This window comes from Chelonoidis abingdonii, chromosome 6, assembly GCF_003597395.2.
Source record: "Chelonoidis abingdonii isolate Lonesome George chromosome 6, CheloAbing_2.0, whole genome shotgun sequence".
Taxonomy (NCBI): domain Eukaryota; kingdom Metazoa; phylum Chordata; order Testudines; family Testudinidae; genus Chelonoidis; species Chelonoidis abingdonii.
In genome coordinates, this window is record NC_133774.1 from 115,144,273 (window position 1) to 115,159,167 (window position 14,895).

General features: G+C 39.6%; 1 protein-coding gene across 4 annotated transcripts in view; it reads left to right on the forward strand.

Annotated features, from left to right (window-relative positions):
- Window positions 1-14,895, forward strand: part of BRD10 (bromodomain containing 10) — an 82,452-nt gene that overhangs the window by 19,261 nt on the left and 48,296 nt on the right. For 3 of the 4 annotated variants that reach the window (XM_075067366.1, XM_075067367.1, XM_075067368.1), the window contains one exon: window positions 3,118-4,559. In XM_075067366.1, the coding sequence (XP_074923467.1) occupies window positions 3,118-4,559 (1,442 nt within the window). Of the gene's footprint in view, window positions 1-955; window positions 1,060-3,117; window positions 4,560-14,895 lie in introns of those variants that run through there. The other variant, XM_075067370.1, reaches the window with a different exon arrangement.

The following is a 14,895-nucleotide window of genomic DNA, read 5'->3' on the forward strand; positions in this document are numbered from 1 at the left end:
CCCGCCCACCCTTCACTTGCCTTTCTTTTAGGAAAGCAGCTAGAGGACAAAAATGTAATGTTCAGTGGAGTTTGTAGTTCCCTCAGTACAAAAAATAATAAAAATAATTGAGGGAATATTGATGCCTATACATTTCACCAATGCAGTACTAATTGCATGAATGTTTTACTAATTACTTTAACTACTTTAAAAAATATTTTCAAAGTTGTATTGAATAAATAATCAGAACAGTAAAATAAAAAAAACTTAAATGTGCTTTTTCCTACTTATATAGGGAAAATATTTATGTAGCCAAATTTACTACTTATATTCTGCATGGGTGTGGCTGCATGCGATCTTTGGCTGTTGTTTCAACATCTTTAATAAATTAAGGATTGGTTTTGGTTATTAACAGCTATTCCTAGTGACAGGCCCCCTTCACCATCTGCTAAACCTGACCATTCCCTTCCCAGTGGCAACCCTGACACTCCCATATCCAAGGTGCAGAAACCCTTTTGGTCCCACCTTTTTTCAAGCCCATGGCTCTGATATACAGAACTTACCTGTACATCTATTTCAGTGTAGAGTTCACATATTCAAATAAACACACTACCGTATGTTAGAGTATTTAGCTGCTTGGGAGGAAATAAGGCATTTAAAAGCCGCCTTATACAGTTGCGAAGGAACGGCAGGGTTCTTGCAGGTGGATGAGAGGTTTAGGAGTGCATGGCAATTGAGTGGGTATTGAGCATTTAACTTTTTTTACTTTCTTTTTTCTATTCTACTACCCCACCCTCAGGAAATTAACCGAGAAACCCTATGTTAGTACAATATTGAAGTATAACATTTCAGTGGACAAAAGTTAGAAAATGTAGACGTGAAGATTCCCAATTAATTCAGACACCTTTGTACATGTGTGTTTGTTAATGGCATATATTTTTACATCTTGACAGAGGCAGTCCTCGGATTTAGGACACAATTGGTTCATGAAAATCGTGTCCTAAGTCAAAACGTTGTAACTCAGAACCACAGTACGCTCTGTTGCGGGGACCGAGTGTTGTAAAGTTGAAACCAGTTGTTGTAAGTTGAATTGGGGGTCAATTCAGAAACGTTGCAAGTGCTGTTCGTAGTAAGTCAAATGTCATAAAGTTGAGGACTGCCTGTAATTGCTAACCCTGAAATATAATGCAGGACAGGTACAACTCACTTTACTCTTACATGTAGTCCTGTTTACTTCAATGGGCTTAATCAACCAAGTCAAGCAAGCTTTGGCCTCACATGTGTGATGTGGCTGAATTAACCCTGATGTGGGAACATCAACTTTTGATTTTACTGAAATTTTTTAATTTAAATTCTTTAGTGTTGCGTTAATATATCTTTTTGCATTTAATAGATACATAAATAACAAATATCCAACAATATAGTATTAGGAAACTTCATCTTGGGGATCAGTTACAAACCATTTGAACTTTCCTCATGATTTGTCAGATTTCATTGGAATTACATTTTGATATCACATACTTGTCTGTGGGTTCTTGCAGATTCATAAATACATAAAGCATACTTACTCTGTGAAGAGTGCCAGTCTGTGGTATATTTCTCCCTCTTTGCAACAAAGATGCAATCTAAACTAGGCTATTAATGCAATACATAGACAAAAATATATTAAGTGGCAGATTTATATGTATACTTCAGAGGCTAGTACTTAATAGTTTCCTGTCATCAAATGGAGTCAGTGTTTGGTTGGGTCTTTTTGCTTAATTGGGAAGAGTTAATTCTTTGAATTTATATTTTATATTAATTCAGTTGTGTGTTGAGAGGGAGAATTGGGGCAAGCAGTTTGAAAATAAGATAATAGGAACTGCAATATTGGGTCAGACCAGAGATTGGGCTAGCTCAGTATCCTTGTTTCTAACAATGGTCAGTATCAGATGCTTCAAAGGGAAAGTGTAAGAAACTCTGTAGTACGCAGTTCTGGAATAACTTTTCCGTGGGGAAAAATTCTTCCTAAACCTATGAGTTAGTCTAGTGTCTGCCCTCAAACAAGAAGATTTATACCCCCATTCAAATTTTAAAATAAAATCTTTATTTACTGTCCATACATATGTCCATTTCTTCTTTAAAATCTGCTACCTTTTGGCCTCTATCCTATCTTGTGGCAATTAGTTCCATAGGCCAATTTTGTGTGCAGTGAAAACATTTGCTTCAATCAGTTTTAATTTTGTTGCCTTTGCATTTAATTGAATGTACCTGTGTACTTGCATTATGAAAAAGGTAAATAGAAGTGCCCTGTCTTCTCTATACTAGTTATTATTTTTGTATACATCTCTCAAATTCCCTCTTATTAGTGTGTTGTCTAAAGTAGCTTTAGTCTTTTCAACCTCTCTACTGAAATTTTTCTGGGTAGGTCTCTATTTATATCACTGGCCTCTGAATACACACTATTTCTGCTGTATCCTTTTTGATGTGGCACCAGAACTGAATACATTATTCCAGCTGAGGGCATACCATTTATAAATGCAATATTATTTTTTCTGTTTGTTTTTCCATCTCATTCTTTATGCATCCTCACCTTTTATTTGCTCTTTTAAATCCATATTGCACATTGGTTAATAAAACACACATGGAAAAACGATATATACATTAGAATACCTTTTGTTAAGCGTGTGTATTTATGTATAAATCAGAAAGATGTTAAATGAAAACAAGAGACAAGATAGCTGTTAGAAGTCACAGTACAGCAGTGTGAGGATAAAATCTCCAGGAGTTATGCAGTTCAATAGGATTTTAATTGGATACTTGATGAGAAGACAGTGTCTGCTGATAAAAGAGCTGTAGAAGTGTTGTTGGGGGAATACCTGATGGTATCTGCCAAGATTTTTCTCATCCCTCACCTCTTTTTCCAATTGACAGTTGATTGAAGTATAGATAAGGTATAATCACCTACACTTTCCCATTCTGCGTTATGTAATCCATATTAAAGACAAACTGAATTCTGATTTTATGTGCTATGTTCTTTGTTGCTTTAAACAAAATATATTTGTTTTTCATTCTGTATTTCTGACTTTTCTCCACTGTTTTGTTTTTTTTAAGGTAAATCACATCTGAATTTTTGTGAAATTTCTTTTATTTCAATAGGCTACGAGAGCAAGAACGAAAAGAGGCAGAAGAAGCTAGTCAGAAAGAAATAGAAGAATGGGAAAAGTCACTTTTAGCTGAAGCAGCACCTACAAGGATGGAGACCATGTGGGAAATTCCAGCTATTGGTCATTTCCTTTGTTTAGCACAACAAATTCTAAACTTGCCTGAAATAGTCTTCTATGAGTTGGAACGTTGTCTTCTAATGCCTCAGTGTAATGCTTTTTTATCCAAAATAATGACTTCTTTGTTAAGTCCCCCTCATCGCAGATCTACCTTGCATCGAAGACCAACTCTTCCTTACAGGACGTGGGAAGCAGCACTTAGGCAGAAAGTGCAACAGTGGTACACTGTTGTAGGGCAAACTGACAACCCTGATGGCTGTGCAGAAAAGCTTGGGCTGTGCCCTCAGTTTTTTAAAGTCCTTGGGGAAGTTAATCCTTTGGCGGGAAAACCATTTCATGAGCTCCCTTTCTACCAAAAAGTATGGCTGCTGAAAGGCCTCTGTGACTTTGTATATGAAACACAAAAAGATGTTCAAGATGCTGTGCTTGGGCAGCCTATCCATGAGTGCAGGGAAGTGATCCTTGGTTATGATTTCTTGGAGAATGCCTATGTTCATTTTCCACAGTTCTGCGGTGCTGATGTACGGATTTACAAACAGAAGCCTTTTCAAGCCCCTGCATTTCCAGCTCTGCCCATCAAAGTAAAAAAGGTACCACGGATTAAATTAGAGAAAGTGAAATGTGAGTATGTCAGCAGAAGCAACGGGGAAGTCAGATTTGGTGGTAGAGAAGAGCGGCTACCTCACTGTAAGATAGAAGCAGGGAAAAGTATGGATTCTCTTCTTTGTTGTCCAGCAAAAATTCACTTGGATAGCTTCAGTATCACCACAGAAAAAGAAATGAAACCCAACTGTGAAATTAAAATGCATAAAGCCTGTGACAAAAAAAACCCTGGCTGCTGTAAAGAGAACCAGGAGAAGCCAATTAGTCCAGGAGAAATTGTTGGCTTTGGGGAACCTCTCAGCCCAGGAGAAATCAGGGTTGTAGAAAATGGAGAGAGAGATCACGAAGCTTCCGTAATAAAAACTGAGCTCAGCCCATTAAAAACAAATACCCTTAAAACCTGCCAAGTACATGTGAATGGGAGTCATAGCAAGAATCCAGACATGAAATGCCACAAAGTTACTAGAGAAATGATTTTGGAGAATTCACTATGGAATAATAAGAAACTAAAACTTACTAAGATGCGGGCGAAAAAGAAGAAAAAGAAAAAAAAGAAACTGAAAGACATTTTGAATGCACATCTGCAGAGAAAGCATGATGACCAGCAAAGAAAGCGTGAGATTCATCCTCACCCATTCAAAACTTACAAACCTGAGATCCAGAATAAGTTTTTTATCATAAAAAAGAAAGAAAAACACAAGAAGCACAAATCTGGTAAGTTGATTTTATTATACACCACTACCTTGATATAACGCCACCTGATATAACACGAATTTGGATATAGCGCAGTAAAGCAGTGCTCTGGGGTGGTGGGGCTGCACACTTCGGTAGATCAAAGCAAGTTCAATATAACACGGTTTCACCTAGAACGCGGTAAGATTTTTTGGCTCCCAAGGACAGCGTTATATCGAGGTAGAGGTATACTAAAAACGAGATAGAAGGTGATAGTGGAGTGTTCTTAAAATAGACTTTGTAGCTGTATTATATTTTATTTTGTGAATGGGAACAGTAATATACATCTTACATTTCTGATATTAAGAGTTTCACATCCAGTATATGGTATGCACAGAGCAGGTCCATCAGTTGATAAAATTTGACAAAACATGATTAATGTGCAGAGTTTTCAGGGTAGCCTGTAGTGAGTGTAGTTTTCTGGGAGGCTTTTCACTTGATGCAAAAAGCATCTGAGGCTATATCTACATGTACGGTAGCGTAGAGACACCACATGCCCCCTGGCACAAGTAAAATAGCAGCATGTTATTTAAACAGGTTCTAAATTGTGCAAGCTGTTTTACATGGTGCTACCATACTTGTATTGTCAAACTCTTTAGCAAGGTGATCATCACTAGCAGTGCTCTCAGAAATATTAATTGTTTTTTAGAGTAATGATTTTACAGACTCTTTTCTCATGTGTACATAGTGAAACGTTTTTTACATTTTGAACATTCAGATTGTTGGACTGAGCAAAGTGCCTGACCTTCCATCAGTTTAAAATCAATGGAAATTATGCTATTGACTTCAAAGGGAGCAGGAGCAGGCCCTTAAAAATAACTCTTTCTGATTTTTCTTTTTTTTTTTTTTTTTTTACTAACTGTTGTTACAGATACCATTTTTAATATGATAACTTGATTACTATGACAGAGATCAGGGAAAAATTGCTATTTTCAGTTGGTTCACATTGTATATAGTGGATTGAGCACTAAAAATCTTGCTATCACAAATTCCTCACCTGTGTTAGCTGCTATAGCTGTAACTTGATGCCCAATTTTTGCAACATACTAACTTTTCATTTTGTTTTAATGCTTAAAACATAAACAACATTATCTTAAGGCAACTTCATGAACTAGGATCTGCTGTCAAATGAGTCTGTAGACAGTTGTAATTTGTTTGATTCTATTTTAAGGACTTCTTTATTTCTACTAATCTTTATTAAGGTATACTTTGTGTACCAAACATGTTATACTGTGAGAGCCTGTTATAACAGAAATGAGTGTGCTAGGCTGCAGATTTAAAATTAATAAAAGTGGGAAATGAAATAATATTATATTAGTCATAAAATGAGCTTCTGTAACTAAGTTGTAAATCTAGCAGTAAGCTAATGGAAATACCTGGTTATTTATATCAAATTGCACTTTGTGTGGTAAGGAATCCTAGTTTTGCACTGGAATTATGGTGAATTTGTCATGGAAAATATTAAAGAATGTCAATGATTTTCATTTCCCTGTAATTCTAGTCTAGTATCTACACTTTCCTTCATAGATTCCCACTCTCAAATTAAGTGGGCTCCAGCAGATGGCGTCGGAATGCTCTCACACGTTGAGTTTTTCAGTATTTCCTATATCAAGGTGACTGTTGGGAATGTGGGGGAAATTGTACAGGGTGCCAACCCTCCATATATATATAATATATATCTTTTTGTGTAATACATTTATAATATCCTTATCACAAGGCATCTGAGTACCATGCAAAAGAGACAAATACAAAAAATACTAAAGCGAAATCAGCTAAGAGTACAATGTGCTGCATAAAAAAAACCCCACAGAACACCACCAAAGGATCAGTTTCGATCTAGATAAAAGGTATTCCTCTAGGACGAATTTCCACAGTTGAGAGTCTCAGACAGACGTGGAACTTCCTATAGTCTTGCCCTGATTGAACCTAGAGACCAAGAGCAAATCAAGGCATCCACATACTGATGGGTTTGATGTAAGAACCTAGAGAGAAAAAAAGATTCACCCCAGCCAGTGTCTGACAGGAACATGGAGTAAGAGACGATCCCTCAGGTTGAATTCCAGAAATTGACGTGGCAGGGGAGAGGGAAGGAAAAGGTGAGAGAGAACATCCTAGCTGGGTTTGGGGAGGACCGTGACCTACATTTTTTTTCTCAGCTTGTCCTCTTGTGTGATGACAATCCTCATCTTCATAAACAGAGGAGCTGCTGCTGTGGAGATACTGTTCTATGACACATGGAAGCATGATGAGGGACATACAGATAAATACTCACAGAAGGGAACCCCTTCTCCTCAATCTTAGGATGCACAGTATGGAAGCATGATGAGGGACATACAGAATCAGGAAGATTGCTTGACTGAATGGGGCAAGAAATTGTCCTGTGTCTCTCTTAGCCCATTCAGGATTTATGGCCCAGAGTGGTAGATATATGGGCTTCCAACACTGGTGGGCTCACCACTTCTGGCTCCCTCTTCTCTGTCTGCTCCCAGCACTAACATCAGCCCTTAAAAGCAGCAGAGAATCCTGTGGCACCTTATAGACTAACAGACGTTTTGGAGCATGAGCTTTCGTGGGTATTCACCCATGAAAGCTCACGCTCCAAAACGTCTGTTAGTCTATAAGGTGCCACAGGATTCTCTGCTGCTTTTACAGATCCAGACTAACACGGCTACCCCTCTGATATCAGCCCTTACTTACCCCATTCTCAAGACACCAACAGGGGAGAGAGAAGAGGTTACAATAAACCGTGAAGGAGATATTGGGCATTCCTCTGACCCCATCGACACTAGATATGCTTGATATAGGGAGGGTAGAGTGAAATCTGCCTTGCAGAGCTCTGCTTCTGATGAGCCACCTGAGGTTTGTTGAAGTGAAAATACGCAGTCAGCATGCTCTGCCGCGGCATATTTTGTAGCTACTACAAGGCAGAAAGAATGGAGAATAGCAGCTAAAGGCAGATGCAGAATGGATCTGTAAAATCTGCTGGTGCAGCTCTTTCAGACTGTCAGCCCTTTAATGACCCTTTAATGGGGGAATTCTGTGCCAAAAATTAAAAATTCTGCATACAGTATTTTAAAATACTGCATATTTTGTCAAAATAACACAATATAATCACACCAGTTTCAATTATTTTGGTAATTTATTTCAAAATACCTGTCAGCACCTATGTCTGTTCCAATACAGACAACAAAAAAGATTCAATAAATGTTTTTTGCCAGGTAGATTTCTTACTAGACATATTAATACAGAACTCTTGAGTAATAATTCATTTAAATTAGAGTACAAAAATGTATTTCCTGCACCCCTCAGAAGCAGTGAAAAGACTTGGGGGAATCAGGGGTAATGGAGGGGCAATTAATTGTGGGAAGGAGCCTAGGTGTGAACTTGGAAAGTTGTTGGGTGTGGGTGGGAGAAGTATGGAAGAAGGATTATTAGGGAGCCTCCACCAGGCAGACCCTGACTGACCCTTAGCCTCTGTCATTCAGTCAGGAACATATTCCCTGTCCGTATGTGTCCTTGAACCACCACTCAGCCACTCCTACTCCCCCATCCCCAGGCGGCCCTGCACCCCTCTCCTTCTGCCCTATGTGGCCTTGTACCCCCACTCAGCCACCCCCTCCACTCGTCTCCCTGTGCCCACATTCAGCCACCCCTCTTCCCCCCCATCTCCATGTGACCTGGCATCCCCACTCAGTCACACTCCCAATTTGTCCCTGCACCTCCTTGTTCCCATGTGTCCCTGTGCCCCCACACATCCTCCACAATCTCCCCATGTGGCCCTGCAACCCCCTGATGCCATATGGCCCTGCATTCTCTACCCTACCCCCATGTGACTCTGTGCCCCCGGTCAGCCACCACCTCCTCCCCATGTGTTCCTGAATCCCCACTCCCATTCAGCCCCTGCCTCAGTCAGTGACCCCCCTCCCAAGAAGCCCCATGTGCCCCACGCTGTCCTTTCCCCATATTCCGTGCTTCCTGACCAGGCCCCCCTGGGCAGGGCATTGTGAGGCAGGCAGCCTCTTCTCTTCCCTATCAGCAGCTGGGGCTGGCTTAGTAGCGCCTGCTGTCTGTTCTAGTGACACAGGAGCCCCAGCTGGCAAAAGACATAACTGCAACACCTTTCTGGCAGAACGTATTTGGGGGGAAGGGGAGGAATTCTGCATAGCGCATCAATTCTGCATCTGTGCAGTAGTGCAGAATTAATTCAGGAGTACTTGTTGGAAGCAGAACCCTGCAATGCAAGTTGCCTCCCCCACCCCAATGGCTGAATTGGTTTTGTGTTATACTGAAAGTTGCACTGAATAACAGAAATTCTTATTGTTTTAGCATATTTGAGTATGAAAAGCATGATTTCACATACATACTCTTTCTAAATATTGCCAGTTTAAAGATATGTATGTTATCTGAGAGAAGTTAATGGAATTTGGTAAAAAAATGTCATAAAATCTCAGTAGTAGTCGTAGTAGTAGCATCAGTATATATTTATTCTTAGGTATACTCTACCTCCTTCAGAAATAACAGGTTTTCATGTTTTGATTCTTAAAATACTCTTCTGTGTTTTTAATAGGCTGGTTTTCGAGTTATGTTAAATTGAACAACTAGATACAGCCTTAACTTAGCTAGATGCTCCAGCACCCCTCTGTAATATGACACATTTTCCCCCATGAGAGTCTCAGAAGGAGAAACACATTTTGTATCTTCATGTGTTGTCCCAAGATAACTCACAAAATCTTTATAAACAATTATAGTTTATGCATTGTTTAGCTTAAAACTTTTCATAATTATTCTGAATAGGACTCACCAGAGAAAGTTGCCTTTAACCTATCAAGAGCCTTGTGATAGACGTACAACTGATATAATGTTATGAATACTGAAATGTAACCTTTTCATGAAAAATTTGTGACAAGGTCAGTGAGGTAAAGTTACTGTGTAATTATGGTGTTTTATTAGAATATCCTGTGTGACTATATTGATTTAAATTATATTGGAAATAGAAGAATGTTCATTATACAGCTGTAATGCTTGAATTCAGTATTGTTTGTACAGGATGGTGACACAATGGCTTTCCACATAAGAACGCCCAGGCATGCTCTTGGAAGACTGTGGCAACCATTCACGCTCTAGGTTGAAGTGACTTAGCTGTTTTCTCAGGCTGAGAAGCTAATGAGCAAAAGGACTATAATCACCTAAGTATCTTGATCTCTGCAGAGGGCAGGGTGAGTCACCAGAGGCTCTCCAGAGAATGTCACTGAGCTCCGATAGGCAAACAAGGTGATAGAGAGACTCTACAGAAGATTCTATAAGGAGCGGGTCCTATTAGGGTCCCCGTGTGGAAGATGGTTGAACACCTAGTAAACTAGATGAGTTGTATTGTGTTTTATTTAGGGCTGTCCAATAATTGCAATTAACTCACGTGATTAACTCAAAAAAAAAAATAATGGCCATTTAAAAAAAAAATCAATCATGATTGAACTGTTAAACAATGAATACCAATTGAAATTCATGAAATATTGTTTTTCTACATTTTCAAATATATTGATTTCAATTACAACACAGAATACCAAGTGTACAGTGCTTACTTTATTATTTTTATTATAAATATTTTCACAGTAAAAATGATATAGTATTTTTCAGTTCACCTCATACAAGTACCGTAGTGCAATCTCTTTATCGTGAAATCACAACTTACAAATGTATGTGTATATATGTGTGTGTGTAGGTGTGTATATATATGTGTGTATAATTATATATTTTTTGTTACATAACTGCCCTCAAAAACAAAACAATGTAAAACTTTAGAGCTTACAGTCCACTCAGTCCTACTTCTTATGCAGCTAATCTCCAAGAGAAACAAGTTTGTTTACATTTATGGGAAATAATGCTGCCTGCATCTTATTTACAATGTCACCTGAAAGTGAGAACAGACATTCACATGGTACTTTTGTAGACTGCATTGCAAGGTATTTACCAGATGTGCTAACTGTTCGTATGCCCCTTTGTGCTTTGGCCGCCATTCCAGAGGGCGTGCTTCCATGCTGATGACGCTTGTTAAAAAAAATAATAATAATGCGTTAATTAAATGTGTGACTTTACTTCTTGGGGGTGGGGGGAAGGAATTGTATGTCTCCTGCTCTGTTTTACCCATATTCTGCCATATATTTCATGTGGTAGCAGTCTAGGATGATGCTCTAGCATGCTGTTCATTTTAAAAACACTTTCACTGCAGATACGACAAAATGCAAAGAAGGTACCAGTGTGATATTTCTAAAGATAGCTACAGCACTCAACCCAAGATTTAAGAATCTGAAATGCCTTCCAAAATCTGAGAGTTACGGAGTGTGGAGCATGCTTTCAGAAGTCTTATAAGAGCAGGGCCGGCCTTAGGCACAGGCCAACTGGGCAAAAGCTTGCATGCTTTCAGAAGTCTTAAAAGAGCAACACTCCAATGCAGAAACTGTAGAACCCGAACCACCCCAAAAAAAGAAAATCAATCTTTGGCTGGTGACATCTGACTCAGATAATGAAAATGAACATGCGTTGGTCTGCACTGCTTTGGATCATTATCGAGCAGAACCCATTATTAGCATGGATGCATGTCCTCTGGAATGGTGGTTGAAGCATGAAGGGACACATGAATCTTTAGCGCATCTGGCATGTAAATATCTTTCAATGCTGCCTACAGTGGTGCCATGAGAACGCTTGTTCTCCCTTTCGGGTGACATAAATAAGAAGTGGGCAGGATTATCTCCTGAAAATGTAAACAAACTTGTTTGTCTGAGTGATTGGCTGAACAGGAAGTAGGACTGAGTGGACTTGTAGGCTCTAAAGTTTTATATTTTTGAATGCAGTTACTTTTTGTACATAACTCTACATTTGTAAGTTCAGCTTTCATGATCAAGAGATTGCATTACAGTATTTGTGTTAAGTGAATTGAAAAATACTATTTTTATTTTTACAGTGAAAATATTTATAATATTATAAAATGAGAGCACTGTACACTTTGTATTCTATGTTGTAATTGAAATCCATATATTTGGAAGTGTAGAAAGCATCCAAAAATATTTATATAAATGGTATTCCGTTGTTTAACAGTGTGATTAAATCACGCAAGTTAGACCTGCTAAGATATATTGTGGTTGATACATAGGAGACTGCAACTCAAAGCCTGGTCTGAATGTGGGAAAGCTGTGTGAATCCACATTGAGTGGTGATGGCTCCTGAGGCTTGAGATCTAGAGGAGTTTGCTTAGAGAGACCAAGAGAGATTAGAGGTGCAGTACTGTGACAACTCTCTACTAAAATAGAGATTAAAATAATTATTTTGATTCTTGTAAATCTGATATAGAAGCCCATTCTGGGATGGTGCGACAGCTCTCCCAGAATGCAAAAGATTCCCTGAAATACTTTGCTTCAAAGGAACTTTGATATAAATCCTGAACCTCGTAATAATGGTCTAAGAGCTTCAAAGCAATACACTTGCTGAGTATTAACTGTTTCTCCCTTCTTTGTAGTCAAAATTGCAAATACTTATTTAGAACATAAACATGGTTTGTATTTGGTATGGAATTCAGACTCTGAGATTTAAGTACTAATTTCGTATAACACATGGGTAATTAATCTGATGGTGTTTAGTATAAATTCCATCCACACCCTCAACTCTGTTCTTGGAGATGTAAAAATTCTGTTACAGTAGCATCAAATGTAATCTAGATGAGTGGTTTTCAAACTGTGGGGTCACAACCCAGTAGTGGGTCACGGAATGTAAGGCACTGGCTTGCAGCAGCTCTGGTCAGCACTGCCTACTGGGCCATTAAAAGTCCTGCTGGCGGTACTTCCCGGCTAAGGCAGGCTAGTCCCTGCCTGTTCTGACACCACGCTGTGCCCCAGAAGTGGCCAACAGCAGGTCTGGCTCCTAGGTGGGGGGCCAAAGGGCTCTGTGTGCTGCCCCTGCCCCGAGCATCGAGCTTGGAGGAGGGGGAGCGGTACCTGTGGGTAAGAGCTGCTTAGCTGGATCTGCTGCTGGCTGCTTCTGAGGAGCCTGCCTTAGCACTCCTGTGCACTGCTGACCAGGAGCTGCCCGAAGTAAGATTGTGCCCCAATCTCCTGCCCCAGCCCTGAGCTCCCCCATCAAACCAGAGAGCCCCTTCCTGTACTCCAAACACCTCATCTCCAGCCCCACCCTGGAGCCTGCACCCCCAGCCCAGAGTCCTGCCCCCTTCCTGCATCCCAACCCCTGTCCCAGCCCTGAGCCCCCTCATACTCGAAGCCCCCTCCTGCACCTCAGACCCCTCGTCCCTGGCCCCATCCCTGGGCCCCCTCCCACATCCTCACCCCCTCATTAGACCCCCACCCTGTAGCCCGGATCCCTGCAGCCCAGCCCAGAGCCCCCTGTTCCACAGCTCCACTGGGTCACGGGCATCAACAATGTTCTTCAAATGGATTACCAGAAAAAAAGTTTGAAAACCACTGATCTAGGTTTAGAAAGGCCTGCTAACTAGGTCATGAGCATATAATGAAATACTGTGGGACCACTTTATTTTTCTAAGTTATAACAAGGTTCTTGAAGCATCAGGTCTCTGTGTTTGTCATTCAGCACCAATGTCCTCAGAAATGTGTCATCACTGAGATTTCATTTTATTTGCTATCATTCTGTGTTGTGAGTCAGTTAATTATTCATTTTGTTGTAAGACCTCTGTTTTGAGAATAGGGAGATGCAGACAATGTCAGCATAGAAACACCTGATGTGCACTCTGTCTCTCCATTTGCTGGACTCTTGAACCTTGCGTATTTCTAGATGAGGAGCTGTTGGGTGGGACTAGAATAGTCTACATTTAAAAATAAAAGAAGCACCTAACAAATATGAGGTTTCAGTTGCTCGCAGAACTTCAGGGAACAAAAGGTACGCCCTTATAAACATTCTACGACCTTATAAAGGTAACCCAATCTACCACAACTCTACCTCTCTTACTACCATGATAGTTTAAGCACTAAAACTGAAGAAAAAATAAGGTCCTTGTTTTAGAACAGATCTGTGGAACTTTATATAGTACATATTACTACAGTTCAGAATAAGGAGGGAAAGCTCTCTCTATTGGAGGAAAGAGGGAGCTGCAATTAGATGTTCCCAGGCTGAGGAAAGTGATCTCTGATGATTTCTCCATAGGCTCTTCAAATTTAGTAGTCAAACAAGAATTTTTGTTGTTGTTTTTCCCATTTGTTGGGGTTTGGTCTCACTCTCTCAAACAAAATAAAATATTGTTACCAGTGGGAAGTTACAAACAATTGGAAGAAAGCTAATGTTGTGCCAATATTTGAAAAAGGTAAACAGGGCCACCTGGGTAGGTATATGTCGGTTAGCCCGAGATCAGTCCTAGGCAAAATAATGGAAAGACTGATATAGGTCTAGATTAATTAAGAATTAAAAGAAGGTAATATAATTAATGCTAGTCAACATGAATTTATGGAAGATAAATCTTGTCAAGCTAACTCTTTGAGAGATTAAGTTTGGGTGATAAAAATAGACATGTTGATGTAATATACAGGCAGTCCTTGGACTTGCGACACAGTCATTGGTTCCCTGAAAATTGCATCGTAAGTTGAAACATCATAACTGGGAACTGCAACCCACTCCATTGTGGGACCGAGTGTCATAAAGTCAAAACCAATTGTTGTTGTTGAATCAGCGTGTCAATTCAGAAACGTTGTAAGTGCTGTTTGTCGTAAGTTGAATGTTGTAAAGTTGAGGACTGCTTGTACTTAGACTTCTGAAGAGCATCTGGCTTGGTACTGTACAACATTTGTGTTAAGAAGCTAGAATGATACAAGATCAACATGGCCCACATTACATGAATTAAAAATGGGCTAACGGATAGGTTTCAAAATGTAAATGGGGAATCATCAAGAAATAGTTGTGCTTCTAGTGCTAGTCCTCTGCTAGTTATTTTTACCAGTGACCTGGAATAAAACAGAAAATCATTACTGATAAAGTTTGCAGATGACCCGAAGATTGTGGGAATGGTAAATAATGAAGAAGATTATTCTGGATCAGTGACCTATCTGGATCATTTGGTCAGCTTAGGCACAAACAACCAATATGCATTCTGTTATGGCCATGTGTAAAATCATATATTTAGGAACAAATAATGTAGGCCATACTTACAGGATGGGGTACTCTATCCTGGGAAGCTGTCTCTGGAAAAAGACTTGGGAGGGTCCTGTGGGATAATAGCTCAACATGAGCTCCCAGTGTGAGGTTATAGCCAAAAGGTCTGATGCTATCCTTGGGTGCATGAACAGATGAATATCAAATAGGAGTAGTA